General features: G+C 42.9%; 1 protein-coding gene across 1 annotated transcript in view; it reads left to right on the top strand.

Annotated features, from left to right (window-relative positions):
* LOC126416684 (DNA primase small subunit) overlaps positions 1 to 23,358 on the top strand; it is an 87,960-nt gene that overhangs the window by 10,580 nt on the left and 54,022 nt on the right. The window contains exon 2 of the mRNA XM_050084492.1: positions 13,749 to 13,905. Coding sequence (XP_049940449.1) covers positions 13,749 to 13,905 — 157 coding nt within the window. The remainder of the gene's footprint in view (positions 1 to 13,748; positions 13,906 to 23,358) is intronic.

Below are 23,358 nucleotides of genomic sequence, written 5' to 3'. Positions count from 1 at the left end.
TTTCAGCATTACATGTCGAGATTGTTGACATCCATCACATCCCAATACTCCTTGTGCTGTGCCTCCGACCTGTGTCAACTACAGAGAGCATCATTCACCTTGCTCGCCAGACTGCATGATTTTACAGAAAGAGAGGAAAATCATGGAGTATAAGACCCTGGACCGACTGACCTACACTGAGGCTAAGAGGAAATTGGAGCACCTTCATCCTGTGGCTATGACCTCCTCTTAAGCTGCCACTACAAGAACAGTTGTCACCTCATCAGTTCCTCTCATTCCTGACTCCTATGAGAACCAGAAGACTACACCTGTCCCCCTTTATGTTGGGGGGCATTTCCCTCCCTGTTGCTCCCGCACCACCCACTTCGGAAGCAACACCCCCCACCCCTCCCCCTCTCCCAACCATCAGGGATATCAGTCCCCATTTCTGAGCCAGAGATGCGTAAATTTTCTTCGGCACTCACACCACCGTTACCTACAAGCTCTGCATTTGCGGATGGGGTGGAGATTCTCGTGTTTGATGAGGACCTAGATCTTGCCAGACTCTCACAGACAATGGAGATAGACTGCTCAGGCAAGAAGTCAGTGGCAGCAGGTGACCCTGAGGTGTAAACTGCCTCATTGAGTGTTCCATGTCTTCCCACTCTCAAGATGACGTCATCCTCCAGTGGAATTGTAGTGGTTTTTTCCACCGCCTGGTTGACCTATGGCAACTGTTCAGCTTTACACCTGCTTTCTGCATTGCCCTCCAGGAAACATGGTTCCTGGCAATTCAGACCCCTCTGCAGCTGTAATAAGGGGTACTACAGGAACCATAGCAACTATAATAGAGTGTCAGGTGGAAGTTTGCTTTTATGTCCTAAACTCAGTCTGTAGTGAAACTGTGTCCTCTTCAAACCCCTCTTGAAGCTGTGGCTGTCAGAATAAGGACGATGCAGGAAATAACTGTCTGCAGTGTATATCTTCCTCCAGATGGTGCAGTATCCCTGAATGTATTAACTGCACTGATTGATCAACTCCCTAAACCTTTCCTACTTTTGGCATATATTAATGCCCATAACCCCTTGTGGGGTAGCACCATGCTTATTGGTCGAGGCAGAGATGTCGAAGCTTTACTGTCTCAGTTCGACCTCTGCCTCTTAAATACTGGGGCCACCACACATTTCAGTGTTGCTTATCGTAGTTACTCGGCCATTGATTTATCAATTTGCAGCCCAGGACTTCTCCCATCTGTCCACTGGAGAGCACATGACGACCTGTGTGATGGTGACAACTTCCCCATCGTCCTATCACTGCCCAGGCGTCAGGCCCACAGACGCCTGTCCAGATGGGCTTTAAACAAGGTGGACTGGGAAACTTGCAACTCTGCTGTTACTGTTGAATCTCCCCTACACAGTAACATCGATGTGATGGTTGAGCAGGTGAGAACAACAATCGTTTCTGTGGCTGAAAATGTGATCCCTTGTTCTTTAGAGAGCCCCCGGCGAAAGGCAGTCCCTTGGTGGTCACTGGAAGTCACTGAAGCAATTAAGGAGTGTTGGCAAGATCTACAGCGGCATAAGCAGCACGCTTCCCTGGAGCACCTCATGGCTTTTAAACGGCTCTGTGCCTGCATTCGCTGACTTATCAAATGACGGAAGCAGGAGTGTTGGGGGAGATATGTCTCGACCATTGGGTGCCATACGTCACCTTCCCAAGTCTGGGCAAAGATCAAACATTTTTTCGGGTACCAGAGCCCAACAGGTGTTCCTGGTGTTAACATAAATAGCCTGCTATCTACTGAAGCAAACGCAATTGCCAAGCACTTTGCTGAGCACTATGCTCGAGCCTCTGCATCGGAGAATTACCCCCCCCAGTCTTTTGCACTCTCAAATGGCGGCTGGAAGGGAAAGTGCTCTCATTCACTACCCGCCACACTGAATCCTATAATGCCCCATTGACATAGTGGGAGCTCCTCAGTGCCCTTGCATGGCTCCCGGGGCAGATCGGATTCACATTCAGATGATTAAACATCTCTCATCTGACTACAAGCAACATCTCCTCGTCATCTCCAACCAGACCTGGCGTGATGGCAGTTTTCCATCACAATGGTGGGAGAGCACCATCATTGCAGTGCTCAAACCCGGTAAAAACCCACTTGATGTGGATAGCTCTCAGCCCATCAGCCTCACTAATGGGCCCATCAGCCTCACTAATGGGCCCGTCAGCCTCACCAGTGTTCTTTGTAAGCTGCTGGAATGTATGGTGTGTCAGCAGTTGGGGTGGGTCTTGGAGTCACGTGGCCTACTGGCTCCATGTCAGGGTGGCTTCTTCCACGATCGCTCTACCACTGATAATCTTGTGTCTGTCGAGTCTGCCATTTGAACAGCCTTTTCCAGACGCCAACGCCTGGTTGCCATCTTTTTTGATTTACAAAAAGCGTATGACACCACCTGGCGACGTCATATCCTTGCCACATTATACGATTGGGGTCTCAGAGGCCTGCTCCCAATTTTCATCCAAAATTTCCTGTCGCTTCATACTTTCCATGTCCAAGTCGGTGCCTCCCATAGTTCCCCCCCATATCCAGTAGAATGGGGTCCTGCACAACTCTGTATTGAATGTGTGTCTATTTTTAGTGGCCATTAATGGTCTAGCAGTAGCTGTAGGGCCGTCCATCTCACCTTCTCTGTATACAGATGACTTTTGCATTTCGTACTGCTCCACCAGTACTGATGTTGCTGAGCAGCACCTACAGGGAGCCATCCACAAGGTCGTGGGTTCTAGCCCATGGTTTCCAGTTTTCAGCTGCAAAGTTGTGTGTTACGTACTTCTGTCGGTGTCATACAGTTCATCCAGAACCAGAACTTTATCTTAATGATGATCCACTCATTGTAGTGGAGACATATCAATTCTTAGGATTGGTTTTCGACGCCCGATTGATTTGGCTTCCTCACCTTCGTCAGCTTAAGTGGAAGTGTTGGCAGTACCTCAGTGCTCTCTGCTGCCTGAGCAACACCAACTGGGGTGCAGATTGCTCCATGCTGCTGCAGCTATACAGAGCCCTTGTTCAATCGCATCTTGACTATGGGAGTCTGGTTTATGGTTCAGCGGCGCCCTCAGCATTGTGTTTACTCGACCCAGTGCACCACTGTGGCGTTCACCTTGTGACAGGAGCTTTTAGGACAAGTCCGGTGACCAGCGTCCTTGTGGAGGCCAGGGTCCCTCCATTGCAGGTTAGGCATGCACAGCTGCTGGCCAGTTACATTGCGCACATACGTAGTTCTCCTGCGCATCCGAATCACCGTCTCCTTTTCCCATCCAAGGTGGTTCATCTCCCATATCTGTGGCTCAGGTCAGGGCTTCCAATTGCAGTTCGTGTCTGATCCCTTCTTTCTGAACTGGAGTCCTTGCCCTTACCTCCTGTACTTGAGGTCCGTTCATGTACACCTAGGCCACGGCTTAATCTGGACCTTTCACATGGCCTTAAGGACTCAGTTAACCCCTTGGCTCTCCGCTGCCACTTGCTCTCAATTCTTGACATGTAACGAGGCCACGAAGTGTTTTACACCGACGGCTCGATGGCTGATGGTCATGTTGGCTTTGCGTATGTCCATGGAGGACAAATCATCATCTTTTGGTAGCGATCATCCCAGGAGTCTATCTATGCCCTGGAATGGTCCAGTCATTCAGTGGTGTTTGTCTGGATCTCAGGTCATGTCGGAATCCCGGGCAACGAACTTGTCAACAGGCTGGCCAAACAAGCTACACGGAAACCGCAACTGACCTGCATTCAGTACTATGCTGCAAGGTTTTGCGGCTTTGGGAGATGAAATGGCAATGCACAACAAATTGCGTACCATTAAGGAGACTATGAATGCGTGGCAGTCCTCCGTGTGGGCCTCTCACAGGGACTCTGTGGTTCTCTGTTGGCTCTGCATTGGCCATGCTTAGGTGAGAGACAGCCACCTCCTGTGCCGTCATGACCTCAGTGTTAGTGCGGTGCCCAGCTGACAGTGGCCCATATCTTGGTGAGCTGTCCTTCTTTTGCTGCCCTGCGACAGATTCTTCAATTACCAGACTCGTTGCCTTTAATTTTAGCTGACAACGCCTCATCAGCTAATTTAGTTTTACATTTTATATGTGACGGTGGGTGTTATCATTCTGTGTAAGTTTTAGCACATGTCCTTTGTCCCTTTGTGTTCTCCACTGTAATGCGTTTAGGATGGATGTTTAAATGTGTTGCAGAGTGGCTGGCTTTTCCTCTTTATTCTCATGGTCGGCCAGCCACGGTCATCTGCTCTCTTGGTTTTGCCCTTTCTTCCTGTTTCGTGCTTCTCTCTGTGGTTTTCCTGTTTTGTCCATGCTAGTGTTGGTCATCCTACTGTTGTTCTTCTGGTTCTGCCTTTCTCCTGTTATTGTGCTGTACGTCTTCTTTCTTTTCTTCTTTCCCTTGTGTAATTATTTTACCGGGAACAAGGGACCGATGACCTCACAGTTTGGTCTCTTCCCCTCGCTCTTTTAAACCAACCAACCAACGTCACTCTATCGCCTTCAGTGTCATGACCTTTGCATGGAACTTTGTGATGGTATCTTTGTGTACACTTATTGCTCTCGAACTGAACACGGTGTCAAGTGTTCCTTCGTCATCTGCGCCAACATTTTTTAGCATCGGCTTCCAGCACACTGCTCAGTATTTACAGCAGAGCTCTTCACCCTGTATCAGGCCATGGAGTACATCCGGCAACACAGGCTTTTCAATTGTGTCCTCTGCTCAGACTTGCTCAGCGCTCTCCAAAGTCTCCGTGCGTTGTACACCGCCCTTCCCTTAGTGCAATGGGTCCAGGAAAACTGTCACTTGCTCAATCCTGATGAAGCCACTGTGATGTTTATGTGGGTCCCTGGTCATGTTGGTCTGCCAGGATACGAGGCTGCTGACACTGCTGCCAAGGCTGCAATCCTCTTACCTCAGCCCACTAGTTCCTGTATTCCCTCCGATGATATCTGTATTGCCATTTGTCAGGAGGTGGTGTCATGTTGGCAACACCATTGGTCCTCCCGTCATGGGAATAAGCTCCAGATCATTAAGCCTCTCCCAGTGGCTTCGCTGACCTCCTCTCATCCCTCTCACCGGGAGGAGGTCATTTTAACTGGGTTGCGTATTTCGCACTGCCTTTTTAGCCATTGTCATTTTTTAACTGGTGCTCCCCCACCACTTTGTGCAAATTGTGCCCAAGTTTTAACTGCCCGCCATTTCCTGATGGAATGCCCAAGTTTTAACCGTTTACGTTCCCACTTGAGTTTGCCATCTGAGTTATTGGCTGTTTTAGCGAATGACGTTTTACCTTGTATCCATAATAGCAACATAGCGAAAACCATTTAATTTTTAGTTCTGGACCTCCATTTCTCTATGGTGTATTTTATAGCCATTTCTCCACATCCCGGTTTTTAATTTTCTTCTCTTATGTTGATTGGGATCATTGTGTATTTGTTTTTTAGCTCCTCTCTGTCTTCATGTTCTATAGTTTTGACTTGGGCGCGTATGACCTCAGTTGTTTTTGCACCCTAAAATAAAACAATCCAATCCATCCAAATGATTATACATCTCTCAGTGGATTACCAGCACCACCTCCTTGCTGTCTTCAACTGCATCTGGAGCGGTGGCAAATTCCTGTTGCAGTGGCGAGAAAGTATCTTTGTTCCAGTGCTAAAACCTGGTAATAAGAGCCCACTAGGTATGGATAGCTATTGTCCTGTTAGCTTCACCAATGATCTGTGCTATCTGGTCGAACATAATAGTGAGCCAGAAGTTGTGTAGGCTCCTTGAGTCATGGGGCCTTCTGGCTTTGTCCCAGGTCTGTTTTGCCAAGGTTGCTCCACCACTGACAACTTGGTACACCTGGAGTCTGCCATCCGAATGGCCGTTTCCTGTCATTATCACCTTATTGCTGTCTTTTTTGACTTGATGAAAGCCTATGAGGCCACTTGGCAACACCACACCCTTGCTACATTGCACAAGTGGAATCTCTAGGGCATGCTCCCGATTTTTATACAGAACTTTTTGTTGTTCCGCACCTTCAAAGATAGAGTGGGTGCTTCACACTATTCCCTCTATATCTAAAAACAATGGGGTCCCACAGTTCTCTGTACCGAGTATCCCACTCTTTTTAGTGGCCATCAAATGGTATCGCAGCAGCTGAGGGGCTTGGAGTATCACCTTTCTTATATGCAGTGACTTTTGTATTTCCTTTTGCTCATCTATTATTGGTGTGGCTGAACATTGATTGCAGGGAGCCATACGAAAAGCACTGTCATGGGCCCTCACCCACGGCTTTCAGTTTTCAGCTGCTAAGACCTGTGTCATGCACTTCTGTCGCCATTGTACAGTTTACCTGCATCCACAACTTGTTCTGCACCTTCAGAGTTAGAGTTGGTGATTCAGAAAGTTTCCCCTATTATATCCTATCGTTCATCTCCATAATGTCGTGGAGGCTTATTGCTTTTTAGGACTGGTTTTCGATGCCCGCTTAACTTGGCTTCCCCATCTTCGTCAGCTTAAGCAAATGTGCTGGCAGCACCGTAACATTCAATGTTTGAGTCACAGCGACTGGGGTACAGACTGCCTACACCATTGCAGCTGTACGTAGCTCTTGTGTAGTCCCATGTTGACTGTGGGAGACTGGCGTATGATTCAGCATTGCCCTCAGCATTGCGGATGCTGGACCCTATACACCACTGTGTTCACCTTGTGATGATGGGAGCTTTTCAAATGAGACCCATGAACAGCCTACTCGTGGAAGCTGGGGTTCTTCCGTTGCGGATCAGTGGCAACAACTGCTTGCCAATCATACTGCGCATGTTCACATCTCACCTAAACATCCAAATTACCATCTCCTTTTCCCTAACATGGCAATCCATCTCCCACAACAACAGCCCAAATTGAGGATTACAATTGCAGTCCATGTCCTGTCCCTTCTTACTGACTCGAGTCTTTCCCTGTACCACCTCTCCTCCGGGTCCACTCACGTACACCTCCATGGCGTCTGCCCTGACCACAGCTTCGTCTAGGCCTTTCACAATCCCAAAAGACTCAGTTCATCCTGTGGCCCGCCACCACCTGTTTCTGTCTATTCTTGGTGTCTCCCAGGTTTCAGAGGCAGTTTACACTTATGGTCTGATGGTCATGTTGGGTTCGCTTATGGACATACTGACCATCGCTCGTTGCCAGATGGCTGCAGTGTTTTCACTGCAGAGTTGGTAGCCATCTCTCGCACTCTTGAGCATATCTGTTCCTGTGCCGGGTAATCCTTCCTCATTTGTAACAACTCCTTGAGCATCTTACAAGCTCTCGACCAGTGCTGTCCTCACTGTCCTTTGGTAACGGCCATCCAAGAGTCCATTTACATCCTCAAACAATGTAGATGGGCAGTGGTCTTTGTATGGACTCTGGGACATGTTGGAATCTCAGGAAATGAACTAGCTGACAGGCTAGCCAAAAAAGCTACTCGTAAACCCTGTCTCAATATTGTCATACTGGAATCTGTTCATCGATCGGTATTACGCCACAAGATCTTTGGGCTCTGGAATACAGAATGGTGGTACCTGACTTTGTCAAATAAGTTATGCACGATAAAGGAGATGACGAGTGTGCGGAGGTCCTCCATGCGAGCCTCTCACAATGACTCCATTGTCCTTTGCTGGATCTGCGTCAGCCATTATTGGCTGACACAGTGTCACCTCGTACGTCACAAGGGCCCGCCTCAGTGTTGCTGTAGTTCACGCTTGATTGTGGTTGACATCTTGTTGGACTGTCCAAATTTAGCTGCTCTGAGGCAGAATTTTAACCTTCCTGATGCACTACCCATGGTGTTAGGTGACAATGCTGCAACAGCTGATCTAGTTTTAAGATGTATTCAAGAGGGAGGTCTTTACCACTCGATCTAAAGCTCGGCATCTGGTCTTCTCTCCCAGGTCTTCACCCTGCTTGCATTTTAACTCTTCCTTGCTCCCTCTGGTGCTGTCTGTTTGAGTTGGTGTTCGTCTTTTCACCTCTGTATTCCTCTTGTCTTGTGTTTTTAGGGTGGAAATTTTAGTGTGTTGGAAAGAGACTGGCTCATCCTTTTTTTATTTTTGCAACTAGCCTGCCCAGCCCGTCTGCTATATTGTTTTAATATCTTCCACCCCTTTTTTCTTTTTAGTTAATGTTTTCCATTGTGGCTTGCTACTTTTGTTTTCTTGTTCAGTGTGATTACACAATTTTACACATTTTGTTCCTTCTCCTGATTTTAAGTGATAGGATTCTTTTGAGGTATGATTTTAATCTGAGACCTGTGTGACTGAAGAATAAGGGACTGATGAACATGCAATTTAGTCTCTTTACTCTACAAAGAACCATCCAACTTTTGTCATTGTCATGCATTTTTTTGGAATCGTACTGGTCATGGGAGGGGTCTGTACATTGGTTTGCATAGAAATGAGCAGTGAGTGGATACCTCTCTGTACCACATTGGAAGCAAGAGTGGTGCAAGTACAGACTACCACAGTGATCACCATTTGTTTCACTTATTTTGTTCCAGACAGGACACTTACTTCTCTTGAGATGGTCACATTAATTCAACAGCTCTTCTCCGTTCCTCCCTTTTTACAACTTTGGAATTTTAGTGTGCAAAAACCTCTGTGCTGAAGTAACGTTTCATCTGGTAAGGTCCTTTTGACTGACCAGCTTCTTTCCAGTCTCAGTCTATGCATGTGGTGCAGTACAGCCGCATAATGCACGGATACTGGACCAGGATACTGCAAATATTATGTTACCTTCCCCCAATCTTGTGTCTTCGTTAGTCACCACTGCATGATGATCTTTGTGATAGTGACTTCTTTGCAGTGATACGGTCACTTTCTTGTCACCACCAGACAGACCAGTTGCCACATTGGGCTCTCTGAAGAAGACATCTGTCAATTGTATACCTTTGTCTACTCCCCATCTGATAGCTTCAACAAAATTGTGGGAGATGTCTCTGAGGTGATCACCCACAGTGCTGGAAATGCTATTCCATTTTTACAGGTCACCCCACTATGATCTGGTACCATGGTGGACCAAAGACATTGTAATAGCTACTCAGAAATGATGAAGGGCCCAGCAGCATCTCAAGTGACATTCTTCACATCCTATCCTCATCACAGTTAAGCTTCTCCAGGCAAAGCCTCACTACGTAACTAAATACAGTAAGAAGTAATGATGGTTCACCAGCCTGCCTTTTGTATGCATAAAAGACAAGTTGGAAACATCCCCATATCCTTTAGCTGCCCCCCCCCCTTTCCCCATTATGGTGAGTTATATAATGATCCTTCCACTAACTGGGAACTGCTTCAGTCTCTTAACTGGTCACACAATTGGACCTTAGGTGTTGATTTGATACATAATCAGATGATACAACATTTGAATGTGACTCAAAAGACTTTATCTACTTAGGGTCTTCTACCATGTTTTGCCAGAAGATGTTTCCCTTTCACAATGGAGCAATAGTGTCATCTGATTACAGCAGGCAAAAATCCACCATCCATCGAAAATGACCTCTACATTAGTCATGCCAAATTAATCCATAGTTTTACAATGGTGAATCAAATATAAACTGGAATTTTTTTATAGTTTTATTTAAGCTTCAGAAAAATTTATGCACTTGAGCTTATTTTTCTATGTAGTCTCATGAATGGGAAAAACATTTCTCCTAGCAGATAGGCAGTTTCTTGATTTCATTTTGCTGTGACAGCAGCCAATTCCACACGAACTCTACAACAGTACCATCATTGTCAAATCTGTGTCGTCCTGCTGCTTTCATTAGTGGTCCAAACAAATGAAAACTGCAGGGTGATGAGCCTGGACTGTAGGGAGGATGTTTTAGTGTGTCCAGAACCATTCCTTAATTTTTTGTGCTCTGCAATGAGAACATGTGGCACCATCTTGTGGACACTTTCTGAAATCCAGGGTTGTCAGTAATGATCGCCTGAGCACCTTTGTAGCTTATACTAACCTCAGTAGCAATTTCAGCAACTGTTATTTGACTGCCCTCTTCAATAAGCTGGTTAACAAAGCAAATATTCTCACCGGTCATGCTTGTCCTTGGGTCAGTGAGCTGCATTCTCAACTGTTTCTCATCCTCATAAAAACCGTTTGTGCCATGCGTACACCTGAGTGCCACAAACTGTGCTGCAAGTCTTTTCAAAACTTCGATGATTTTACACCTTCTGTTGTTAGGAACCTGACTGTAATGCTTTGTGCAACAGATGATAATACCTCTTCCTCTGACATTGGGATTCTGACTGAAGGAACAGTACGATAACATTCTAGCTGTGGAGAACAATCACCAGAAATTAAAGCAAAAAATGAACGGATGTTCCTGAGGACTGTGGAGACAAGGAGGTTCCACTTCTTCTGTTATTGAGCTGGTCTACAATTTTACATTCTCCATGTGGGAATTGGAATCAGTTCTGTATGCAGGCAAAGACACTGCCCCAAGACCACATCGGATTCATTATGCCATGCTGTCTTCAGTGCCCTGGAGCCAAAGACAAGCACCTATCTTGTTTCAAACGGACAGTACCCTGTCGCTTGAAAGGAATTAATATTAATTCCCATATGTAACTCAGACAAGGATTGTGTCAGCTCTAATAACTACCAGAGTAGCCCTTACCAGCCATGTGGGTAAGACTCACGAGCATATGGCTATTTGCAGCCTCATCTGGCCCCCCAAATCCTGGGGTCACCTGTGTCACTCTCAATGTGGTTCCAGCACTACCATTCCACCTTTACAACTTAATTCTACCAGAGGTGGCAAATACAAGAGCTACCATTTAGTTGGTTCGTTCATTTTTTTTAAAAGAAGAAGAAGAGAGTAGAAAAAAATATTTGATACCACATGGACATAAAAGATCATTTGTGGAGTCTACCAATTGTTATTCAGTCTTTCCTCAAGGATAGGCCCATTCACTTTCGCATTGGTGATTCCTTGTGTGACTGTTTTCCTCAGGAGAATGTGGAGAATGCCCCTCCCCCGCACCCTCAAGGCGGTGTACTCAGTGCCACAATGTTTGCATTTGCTATCACTGGCATCTCTTCTGTATTCAGAAGCCCAGTTAAAAGTTCTTTGTTCATGGGTGACTTTGAGATCTCTAGTCTTCCTCCAATCTTATGACAACAATGACAAGGCAACTTCAGCTGATCATAAGGAGGTTGGAAACTTGGCCAATAAAACTGGTTTTAGTTCCTCACTTGAGAAAACTGTTTGTGTCAACTTTAACCATGATTGCAGTTTTCACCTACCAGAGCTCATGAAGGAGCACACAATTTTGAAATTTAAGGACAATGTGTGTCTTTTGGGCCTATAATTTGACTCAAAATTAACCCGGCTCCCACACTTGAAAGACCTGCGAACAAAATGGCATGAAATCATTGCATGCTTTGAAATGCCTTATCGGAAAGTCATGGGGAGCTGACAGGCCCCACTTCCTGCAGCTTTATAGGGCATTCGTCAGATAATGCTTAAATTACAGCTGCATGTTCTATGGATCAGCCCGTATTTCCTACCTCAAGATGTTAGACAATGTCTATCATAAGGGCATTCAGATATCGACAGACTTTTCGGATCCAAGCAAACAAGCCATACAGGATATGTGCTAATGACTGTCTCAGGGATCTGGATGTAACAGATCTCTGGATACACAGTCAGGTACGGAACAAATTTCTGCCATGGCATCTTCGGAGGCTCAAAGTAATTTTCATTGTAATACAGTACAAGAAAATTTGTAGTGCAGATTATGTTCGTACAACTCTGTTTTCTTTTAAGTACATACCACAGTTTAGTAATTGTTGATATAAGTGGATCCCAGCAAGGGAATGGCCTCTCTTGTCCAGCTGTTTCCCTTGGTAGGATTCTCCAAGTGCGCCTTCTGGAACAATTTATAAATTAAGATGTAGAGTTCTATGACATTATGATGGCCCTGGAGCGGATTCAAAGGCATCACACTACTATGTTTCTTGTTTGTTCTTAGTAGCTCAGTGCACTACAAGCAGTCCACCAAATGTAACCACTTGACCAGTCAATCCATTGCATCCATGACAACCCCTTGGTCTTTTGCCAGATACCTGGACAAATTGAGATACAGGAAAATGGCAAAGCATCCAAAGAACCATGTTGGGATGCTGTTGTACATCAGTGTGCTGCACCTTTTCACACTGTCACCTCATTATCTGACAGAAGAATCATGCGTAAGTGGGAGCCCAAATGGCTGGAAGTAATAGACGACAAACTGCCATCACTCAGAAAATTGAGCCGTAGTTCCCCTACATTCTCCTGCCGTGCGCTGCAGGTTTCAAATTCCTCATTGAGATATGACAATATTGATTTTGTATCTAGTTTACTGAACATATATATCTTTCTATTTGTTTCTGTTATCCGTTACACTGTGGTAAACATTGTTGCCATAACCATGTCATGGTCACTGATACCAGTTTGTCTGGACATCCTTAGAGGTCAGGTCTATTTGTTGCCATTGGATCCGATATACTTACATCATGAGTGGGGTTCTAAACTATCTGTTCTAGGTAATTTTCAGAGAAGGCATTTAGTAATATTTCACAGGATGTCTTTTCACACCCACCACTGACAATACTGTGATTTTTCCAAGTGATAGTTGGATTATTGAAGTCTCCACCTTCAATTACAGTATGATCGGGGAACTTACAAGCAAACTGAGGTTTCATCTAAAGTTTTCAGTTACATCAGGAAATGAGTCTTGTGGGCGATAAAAGTATCCAATTATCATTTTATGCCCATTCCTGATACCGAGTCTTGCCCAATCAATCTCACATTCAGTTTCAATTTCTACCTCGGTGATTTCAGTTTCTTGTCTTCTGCAGCAGATACGCCACCTCCATTTGACATTAGTCTAAATATGGTAACATATTTTTGTTGCAAAAACTGCACAAAAAGACAAATTAAAAATAAATTACTTACATGCCACTGTCCAATGGCTGGACCATCATCAGTCACACATGACACACTAGCACTGTAAGATGTTATTGTCAGGTTATAGGTGTGACCCATATCATTGACAGTGATATGAACTTGGACAATGAAAAATTCTTTCACCCCTATTATCTTTCGGGTAAGGATTGTTCATGTTTGTGACCTTGGTCATACATTGTGTAACAACAACCACACAAACTTCTTTCCTGAGTGCAACAACAACCACACAAACTTCTTTCCCAAAATTGTGTATACTACTACAAAACAGTATGTTTTTATTAAGCTTCCATTAAGTTAAAAGACATCAAGGTGTCAATGATGGTCAAATCTTTACTAGTTCCCCAGACCACAAGCATCCCACAATGGACTAGGCAAGAGCAGGGCTGGTTCAACCTAGTGCCCCATGTGGCAGCTGCTAATAGTGACACATCCTGTATAGAAATCTTACAGTTGTGGCACCCCAAGTGGTAGCTTGCATCGCTTGGGTCTTAAATCGGCCCTGGACTAGAGTATAAACATTTTGAAAGCAAATTACAATGTAGCAAGAACAAGCGACTTGTTTGTAAATCTTTAATCTTAAAGTTTTAATGTGATCATGAGTGATATAGCCATTTTAAATTCTGACCTTTATTGATGCTGGTTTGAAGGTGTTAAACTTGATGCAAAGACTTGTCATATTTTTACTCCATTATGCTTCAGTGATTCATCTTTAAAAGTTTCTAATAGTATCATATTGTTTTGTTACAGTGACACCTAATTACTTTCAAAACAGAGAATTTTCTTTCACACTGGCAGATGATGTATATATACGTTTTTTGTCTTTCTCAAATCAAGAGGAATTAGAATGTGAAATGCAAAAGAAGAATCCATTTAAGATAGATTTAGGTGCAGTGTATAATTTCAGGTAAGTGTGTCTGTTATTTTTATCTACTGGCAGAGAAAAATAGAACACCATGAAACACCAGACCCATTTTGATCTGATAACAGAAAGTACATTAAACAGCCATGGAGAGAGGGAGAGAGAGAGAGAGAGAGAGAGAGAGAGAGAGAGAGAGAGAGAGAGAGAGAGAAATAAATAAATCATGGGTCACTAGTGAGGTTAAGGTATTTTGACAGAAAAACTGACATCGATCTGCTGGCAAAAACAAGTAAAGTTCCTGCAGTAGTTGCACACCATAAAAATCACTCAGGATTACTGATAAAAGTGATTAAAAAGTAAGAGAACTTGTACATTATGTCAGTAATCAGTAATTCCAACTACAGACTTAAGTCCATGTGGGATAAAGTGAAAAGAGAGACAGGACAACAGCCCACAGAACAGGATAATATCATTATTGATTTCAATGGAAAGGCTATAAATGATCAGGTATGTTTAATTATGATCCTTTAATTATCATTTCTTAATTGTGACAATAAATATAGAGATAACCAGTTCAACAATGAAAGCAGTATGTTGAAAAACCAGCTTGCACAAAATTCAGTCTTACTGATGTCTCACCCACTTCTCCTTCTGAAATTAAAAATATTATGTCTTCTATCAAAAATAAAAGATCATCTGGATTTGATGGTGTTTCCAACAGAGTACTAAAGACTTGTTCCCATATAATAAACACAGTCTTTTCTGAAACATTATGAACCCATTGCATTATTCCAGGAAGATTGAAATATGCCATTGTAGAACTCCTCTATAAGAAAGGTGAATGGAGAGGTGTCAGTTACTACCGATCTGTTTCACTACCAATATTTTTCAAAATTTTTGAGATGATGATGTTTTTTGGAATAATATCCCAACGGAGTGACAATAATATTGTCAATAAGTCATAGCTTGGGTCTGAGAAGAGTTGCTCAAATGAGAATTCCATTTACATGCCCAACAAATTTTGCAAGCATTAAATAACAAAATAGCACCTATTGGTCTTTTCTGTGACCTACAGGCATTTGACTGTATGAATCATGATGTTCTTCTATACAGCTGCAAAAATAATCAGTGTTTGAAAATATAGTATGGATGGATTAAAAAATCTACTCACCAAGCAGGTGACAGAAGAAAACACATGTAAAAGATGTGGCAAAGTGCAAGCTTTAAGAACCACTTGTTCTTTCTTTGGCAGAAAAGCTGAACAGAAAGGAAGAGGTTTTGAGGAAGAGGACTGGGGAGGCTTAGGAAATGGGGAAAGTTACAGAAAAGTTGCCCTGAACCTGGGTCGTGGAAGACTTACTGGATGGAATGAGAAGGAAAGACTGATTGTTAGTGCTTGCATCAGATAAGATTCGAAAACCTGAGAACTTGAAGACTGAAGATTGGGTAATAAGCCAGGCACAAAGTACTAAAAAAACATTGTGCAGGAGTCAATAAGAGCGGAAAGCTAATTGAATTATACATGACAGACAGGCAAGGAGGTTGGTGAAATGTAGGTAGGTCAGAAAATAAGAGATAGAAAACTGAGGGATCAAAGAAAAAGAATAGTTAGCAAAAGAAAATGCTGAGAGTTCAGAAATTAACGTATCTTTAGGACAAATGGGAGTTGAAAACCAAGCACATGTAATGCCATTTCCCACCTGTGCAGTTGTGAGGAGGGAGAATCTGGATAACACATGTGTTGAAACAGGCACCACAGTCAGGATATTGAGTGTTAGCTGGGTACACACTCTGTCTAGGCCCATTCATCCTAACTGACGACTTCGTGGTAGTCATGCCAATGTGGAAGACCAAACAGTGTTTACATAACAGCAGGTACATGGAATGTCATTTCAGAGGTGGCTCTCCGTTTGGCAGTATATATTTTAAGTTACGATGCTTTTATAAGTGGTGGTAGGAGGCTGCATCAGGCAAGTGTTACAGCTATCATGATCACAGTGGAAAGAACCATAGGGTAGGGAAATTTTCACAAAAGGAGTATTGGGCTGACCAGGATAAAATGAAGATTGGGGAGGAGGGAGGGGAGGGGGGCAGAAAGCTACTCACAGTGCAGTTGGCAAGAGGTGAGACAGAATGGACGTCATTTTGGGGCATGATACTAGGAAGTTATCTTTTTAAAGTAGCTGGTGAAGAGTGGGATTACTTCCAGAAATAGGGACAAGCAGGTTTCAAGAAACAGAATGTGGAACCTTAGTTTAAATAGTGCAAAGACATGTTTTCAAAAGGGCGGAATATAATATATGCTAGGATTCATCATGGCATAAGAAGAGGATTTGGAATATTGGAGAGTGAGGAACTGGTGAAAAAGAAGCAGAGTAAAAGAATAGTTAGTAGTTACTGAAAAGAAATGCTGAGACCACACAAATTTAGAGTGGGGATGGGGTGGAGGTGAGTGAGAACCAATAACATGTAACACCGGTTCCCACCTGTGGAGTTCTGAGAAACTTGTCATATCTACTGGTGTGTCTCATTTTGCAGATCATGGTGGCACCTCGCTTGTCACCATTGATGCCACCTCCCTCTGTACTAACATTCGCGACATAGACTGCATTTACATGCGACACATCTTCCGAGAGACAAAAACTGAATTTTGGAAACCATTTTTCACTGTCATATTTACATGTTAAGCTCTGAAGCGTATTTGCTATCTCAGTTAAATATGGTGCCTGGAAAACAGCTGTTACAGTTTATGATTTAATCAGCACAATCACTATTTCTCTTCAGTTAGATGAGGTGTAAACAGCTTCAGTCAAATATTTCTACTTATCCTTCACTGTAAAAAACGCCACTCCATTAATATTGGCCAAAGATTTTTGAAAACAACATGAAACCTCACAGCCTAAGCACATTTCAAAACAAACTGCATTTACATGGAAGCAAAATTCGATTGTGAACTTGGAAAACCGGCAACCATAAGTGGATTTCCATAATTGATTTTGAAGTGTTTACCACCCAGAAGCGGTATTGGGAAATCGGTTTACAAAATATGACTTTGGGAGCCCCATGTAAATGGGATGATACATAATCTATCTATTGCAGGGCATTACCTAAACTATCCCAGGTCAGAAGCTAGGATAATACTGAGTGACAAGAGCTGCACTTCTATGTTGTTTTTTGGAGGGATCACCAGTACCTGGTTTGGATGTGATGGCTTGGGAAATCTTTTGAACAAGGTTGATGTAATAATTACTTGTGCTTCTTTTTCGCCAATCCCACCATCTCTGATATTCTTAACCTTCATGAATCCTATCACATACTGTATCAGGTTCTTTTGAAAATGTGATTTTGTACCATCTGAACTAAGTTATTACATTCTCTTACTTGAAATCTGCTTGTCGCTGGGAGATACTTCCAAAGGCCTAACTATGAAAGTCCCCTATTTCTGGATGTGATCCTCTCTTCACCAGCCTGTTTTACAGTTTTAAATACAGCAATCTCTTGCATTTACCCATCTAATATGTGATCCATATACCATATCTGCCTTTTCCGACCAACTGATTTCTCTCCTTCTATAAAATCCTGCAGTTATCTGCCCCTCAAGTTTCCCAATGGTATCATCCACCAAACCAACTACAAACTGCAGTAAGTGACTAGACTGTGGTACCTGATTGAAGGGAGAATGTAAGCAAGGGTCTACACCAGTGTTCTGACACTTCTGCATACATACATAATCTGGGATCACTATCACATCCCTGTGGTGCAAACTGACCTACAGGCCCCCCTTAAAATCTCAGGCTCCTCACAAGGACTAATGCCTCAATCCATAGAACTTCTGGCCCCATGCAGAGTACTAACTCCCACCCTTTACCTTCTTAAGATCCATAAACCCAGTCACCCTGCCTGTCCCATAGTTACCAGCTTCAAAGCACCCACTGAATGTATCAGCACCTGCAATCTGTAGTACAAACACTCGCTTTATATATTAAAAATACCAACTTCCCACCACATATGTTCATTGTCATCATTGATGCCAAATCCCTATAAACCAGCAATCCCCAAGTTCATAGTCTCTCTGTTGCTGGGCATTACCTCAACCAACACCCACCTGACTCCAAACCTACAGCATCCTTCCTTCTCACCTTGATCAGCTTTGTACTTATGAACAGTTACTTTACCTTTGATGGGTGGAGATACAAACAGGGAACCAGGATGACTCTTTCCTACACTAACCTTTTCATGGGTCACTTGGAGGTTACTTTCCTATTTTCCATAAACCTGCAGCCCATGATTTGGTTTAGATGCATAGATGACATCATTGTCATATGGACTCATTGTGAAACTGACCTATTGAAATATTTGGAATCTCTAAATAAATTCTCCCAATGAAATTTTGCATGGTCCTATTTCGAATCATGTGCCACTTTCCTTGATTTTGGGCTCGTCCTCACCAAGGGTCAGCTACATGCTTCTGTTCACATTAAAACTACAAACAACAGTACTCGCATTTTGACAGTTTCCATCCTCTTCATGTCAAATGTTCCTTGTGTTTGCAGTTGCATTGGCAATGGCGTGCAAGGCAGACATTAGTTCAGATGTAAACTCTTTACATCAGTACACCATCATTCTCGCTTCAGCCTTCACTCTACGTAATTATCCCACCGACCTAGTTCAGAAACAGATTTCCTTGGCCATCACATCCAGCCCTGGTGCAGTTACATGTACACCTCTTGTCACTCAGTCCCAAAACTTGCCTGATGCAACCTCCTATGACCACCTATACCAGCTCTGTAGTGGGCAAAACATATACTATCAAAGGGAGAGCCATTTGTGGTATGACACATGTTGTTACCAGTTAAGGTGAATGGGCATAGACAAAGGGTGTATATTCGGAGCACACAATATCCCACTCAGAGCATACTCAACAACATGACTATTGTGACCTGTGTACCTGGTTCACCATACATGCCATCTGTATTCTTCCTTATGACATATTTCTCAGAACTGCACCAATGGGAACTGGAATTACAACATATGCTTTGTTCTCACCACCTGTCTGCCCTTCTTTTTCTTTTCTCCCTTTCAGTTTTCTATATCTTTTATTTTCTGACTTGTTATATTTCACTGGATCCTCACCTATCTACTCTGTATAATGTTCTCAGCTTTTGGCTCTTATTTACTCTTGCACAATGTTCTGTCAGTAGTCTCTGTCTTGCTTATTAACCCTATCTTCTACCTGTAAGTTCTCAGGTTTTCAAATCTTGTCTGGTGCATGCATTAACAATCAGGCTTTCCTTCTCATCCTGTGTAATAAGTCTCCAGTGACACAGAGTTCAGGGTGACTTTTCCGTAGCTCTTCCATTTCCTAAGCCTCGCTAGTTGTTTTCCTCCAGCCTTTTCCCTTCCATTCAACTCTTCTACCAGAAGAAGGAGCCTCTGGGTTGAAAGGTTGCACATTTCCATATCATTTACGTGTGTTTTCTCCTGCTGCTGGTTGGTGAGTTGATGTTTTATCTAGCCATATTGTACAATATTCTCCTAGATTAAATAAAGTTTTATTGAATTACAGCTGTAGTCAACTGTTGGATAGTCCCATATCTAACCAAAAGAATGCAGAGATTGTATTTAATAAGTCAAGCAATGTAAGCAGGTGAAATTCTTCTAACCAGGGACAAATTACTTATGGTGTTCCACAAGACACAGGTCAACTGTTATTTCTCAGATACATAAACAACCTTCCATCTAGTTTACAACAAACAGAATTAGTTCTATTTGCAGGTGATACTAATATTGTGCTGGACATCATTAAAACAAAGGTGTTTCTTGTTGCAGTGCTACATTCTCATGAAATTCCAGTCACCATAATAATTAGGGTGCAAGCTTCAAAATTTTTAGTGCTAGTTCTGCAATGTTCGCAGGAGAGCTTCTGTAAAGTTTGGAAGGTAGGAGACGAGATACTGGCAGAAGTAAAGCTGTGAGGACCGGGCGTGAGTCGTGCTTCGGTAGCTCAGATGGTAGAGCACTTGCCCACGAAAGGCAAAGATATAGGTGTTTTTTCTGTGCACTGTTCAAGTGTGGAATAATGGGGAATTATTGGAGCTCCTATAACAACTTATTTTAGCCACATATGCAGTTTGAATTATTGAGATTTGTGGGCAGAGACACATCAGCAAATTAACATATTTTTGTGGTTCTGTACCATGTAGAAGAAAGGAGCACTTGGATTGCTCAGTCAGTGGAACACTTGCATCCGAAAAGCAAAGGTCCCGAGTTTGAGTCTCAGTGTAGCACACCAGTTTTAATCTGCCAAAAAGTGTCAGATAGACGCACGCTCTGCTGCAGAGTGAAAAATTGATTCTGGAATTATGTTCATAGTTAACATTCATTACCCCATCTTAAGGTTTTCCCTGCCATAAAAAGGGGTACACATGTTGCCACCATAATTTTTGATCACGTTCCCAATGATATAAAATGTCTGATAGATGGCAAAAAAGTTCAGTGTGAAAACAAACAGAATAATTTCTATTTTTGTAATGCGTAAAAGCTGGTGCATAGCAATTACTAATAGAATTCTGTATTAAGAGAGGGATAGAGGGAGGGAGGCAAGTGTACTAACTTACAAAGGGGCAGCATATAGTCAAGTGGACATTGAACTATTATTTATGTGTGAACAGTCATTGCAATTCATCATAAAACTAATCCATGGGGAATACCCTTAGACAAAATGCTCAGTGGAATGCAGAAGTGTGAAACAAGAAGGAATCATGTCATGGAGACACACTTTTGTTTCTTACTACCAACTTGATGAGTTTGAGAGGAGTCTAATTGTGGCCTTTGATCGTTTCAAAAAATTCCTCTTAAGTTAAAAGTACCACATCAGTTGTGCAACACTGCTGGCAATAGTGGACACATGAACCTTCTCACCCCGTAAAACATGGACATCCATGCAGCACAAATGCTTGCCAAGATTGTCGTATTGTAAAGTGGCAGATCACACAGTTTGTACAGCACAGATAAGAGCATTTATGTACCCATAAGTGACAATACAAGCTGTTGTAAAACAGTTGCTAGCAGTGAGGCTGAACACACACACTTCTACACTGTCTTCCACTTATGCCCCAGTATTGATGTGGATGGTTCAATTGGTGTCTTTGAGGATCACCGGGAGAATTGAATGGCATGCCATTGTCTTCAGCAATAAAAGGAGATTCTGCCTATGTGCAAGTAGTTGTCGTTCATGCGGATGACCTGTGCTCAGTACATGCAGAATGTAGTGCAACCAGTTCAGTTGTTCCAACAGGTTAATGCTCGCTCCCACGCTCCATGTGAAAGTCAGTATGCTCTGCTAGAAGTGCAACTGATTCCCTAACAGCACTATCACCAGACTTGTTTCCAATCAAACAAATCATGGGCAAGCGACTTCTGCAACTCTTCCACCCACAACTCTTACAGAGTTATGTGAACAGATCAGATGTGTTGAATGATCTATCCCAAGACAGTATCAGTCACCTTTATGATTGACTACAGGCAGGCTACACTGCATGTGGACATTGATTTATTATTTATGTGTGAACAGTCATTTCAGTTCATCATAAAACTAATCCATGAAAATGTCCACATACTCTGTGACCAAAATGGTACTGAAACAGAGGATGACAGACTAAAGGCCGAAATACTAAATGTCTTTTTCCAAAGCTGTTTCACAGAGGAAGACTGCACTGTAGTTCCTTCTCTATGCTCATTGTTTTACTTGCCTCTTCTTGTTGTACATTGACTGTAACTCTTAACCTAGCTGTGTCTTTCTGTTCTGCATACATTAACATTTCAAGTGCATGTTTGTTTTTAAAATGTTCATCATATGCTTAGTTGCTTTGGACATTTGTATGGTAGCTCACACCTGATGGAACTGGCAATGTGTGTGTGTGTGTGTGTGTGTGTGTGTGTGTGTGTGTGTGTGTGTCCGTGTGTGTGCGCGCAATGCATTTGTGACCCAATCACTCCTGTCTACGAACAGTTAACATGGCTATATGAATATAATAATATGGCTACATGAATATAAGCATAGAGACCATTATGCCCTCTGCTGTCCAAACTTTTCAATCCTTGTAATTCCTCATATTTATCTTCAACACTAATATTACTATCTGGACAGCAGAATCATCTCCGTATCGCTATGCAATACAGCTATCTTCTAAAAGTGGTTTTCTGTTATCAGGAACCTGACTTTGGAATCACCTTCCTTAAAATTTCAAGAGAAGTTACACACCTTTCCAACTTCATACAGTAGTTAATGGTATACCCTCTAACACAATAGCTATCTCTTCCACATAAGTGTCTCCATCTCATTCTAGTCAACCGAGCCCTCCTTACTTGACCTCTTCTGAAAGTCTGCTCTTTCTCAACAGGTACTACCACTATCATTTTAATCTCCTTCCCTGTCATTATCCTTCTGTTTCTGATGATATTAAACATTGTTTGAAAAGTGATGATCAAATTATTATTATTTTATTCCTCTTGTCTGGCATTATTATTTGTCTTAATATTTATTCACACATCAAAATTGAGAACATTTTGTAATAATTTTTGCTGTTTAGTTCCTAGTTCAAAGTAAGAGAGAGGGCTGGAAGGACTAATCTGGCCAGGCTAAATAAAACAACCTATTTTCCTCATTTGTCTTCTGTTTGTAATTTTCCTCATTTTGAGGTGTTTTATCCGTAATGTCTGTCATATTGTAAGTAACAACTTTAATATTACAAAAAATATATATTATATATAAAAACAAAGATGAGGTGACTTACCGAACAAAAGCGCTGGCAGGTCGATAGACACACAAACAAACACAAACATACACACAAAATTCAAGCTTTCACAACAAACTGTTGCCTCATCAGGAAAGAGGGAAGGAGAGGGGAAGACGAAAGGAAGTGGGTTTTAAGGGAGAGGGTAAGGAGTCATTCCAATCCCGGGAGCGGAAAGACTTACCTTAGGGGGAAAAAAGGACAGGTATACACTCGCACACACGCACATATCCATCCACACATACAGACACAAGCAGACATATTTAAAGACAAAGAGTTTGGGCAGAGATGTCAGTCGAGGTAGAAGTGGAGAGGCAAAGAAGTTGTTGAAAGACAGGTGAGGTATGAGTGGCGGCAACTTGAAATTAGCGGAGATTGAGGCCTGGCGGATGACGAGAAGAGAGGATATACTGAAGGGCAAGTTCCCATCTCCGGAGTTCGGATAGGTTGGTGTTGGTGGGAAGTATCCAGATAACCCGGACGGTGTAACACTGTGCCAAGATGTGCTGGCTGTGCACCAAGGCATGTTTAGCCACAGGGTGATCCTCATTACCAACAAACACTGTCTGCCTGTGTCCATTCATGCGAATGGACAGTTTGTTGCTGGTCATTCCCACATAGAATGCATCACAGTGTAGGCAGGTCAGTTGGTAAATCACGTGGGTGCTTTCACACGTGGCTCTGCCTCTGATCGTGTACACCT

This window comes from Schistocerca serialis, chromosome 1, assembly GCF_023864345.2.
Source record: "Schistocerca serialis cubense isolate TAMUIC-IGC-003099 chromosome 1, iqSchSeri2.2, whole genome shotgun sequence".
Classification (NCBI taxonomy): Eukaryota; Metazoa; Arthropoda; class Insecta; order Orthoptera; family Acrididae; genus Schistocerca; species Schistocerca serialis.
Note: the sequence above shows the minus strand (reverse complement) of the source record. Positions and strands in the feature narration are given on the sequence as shown.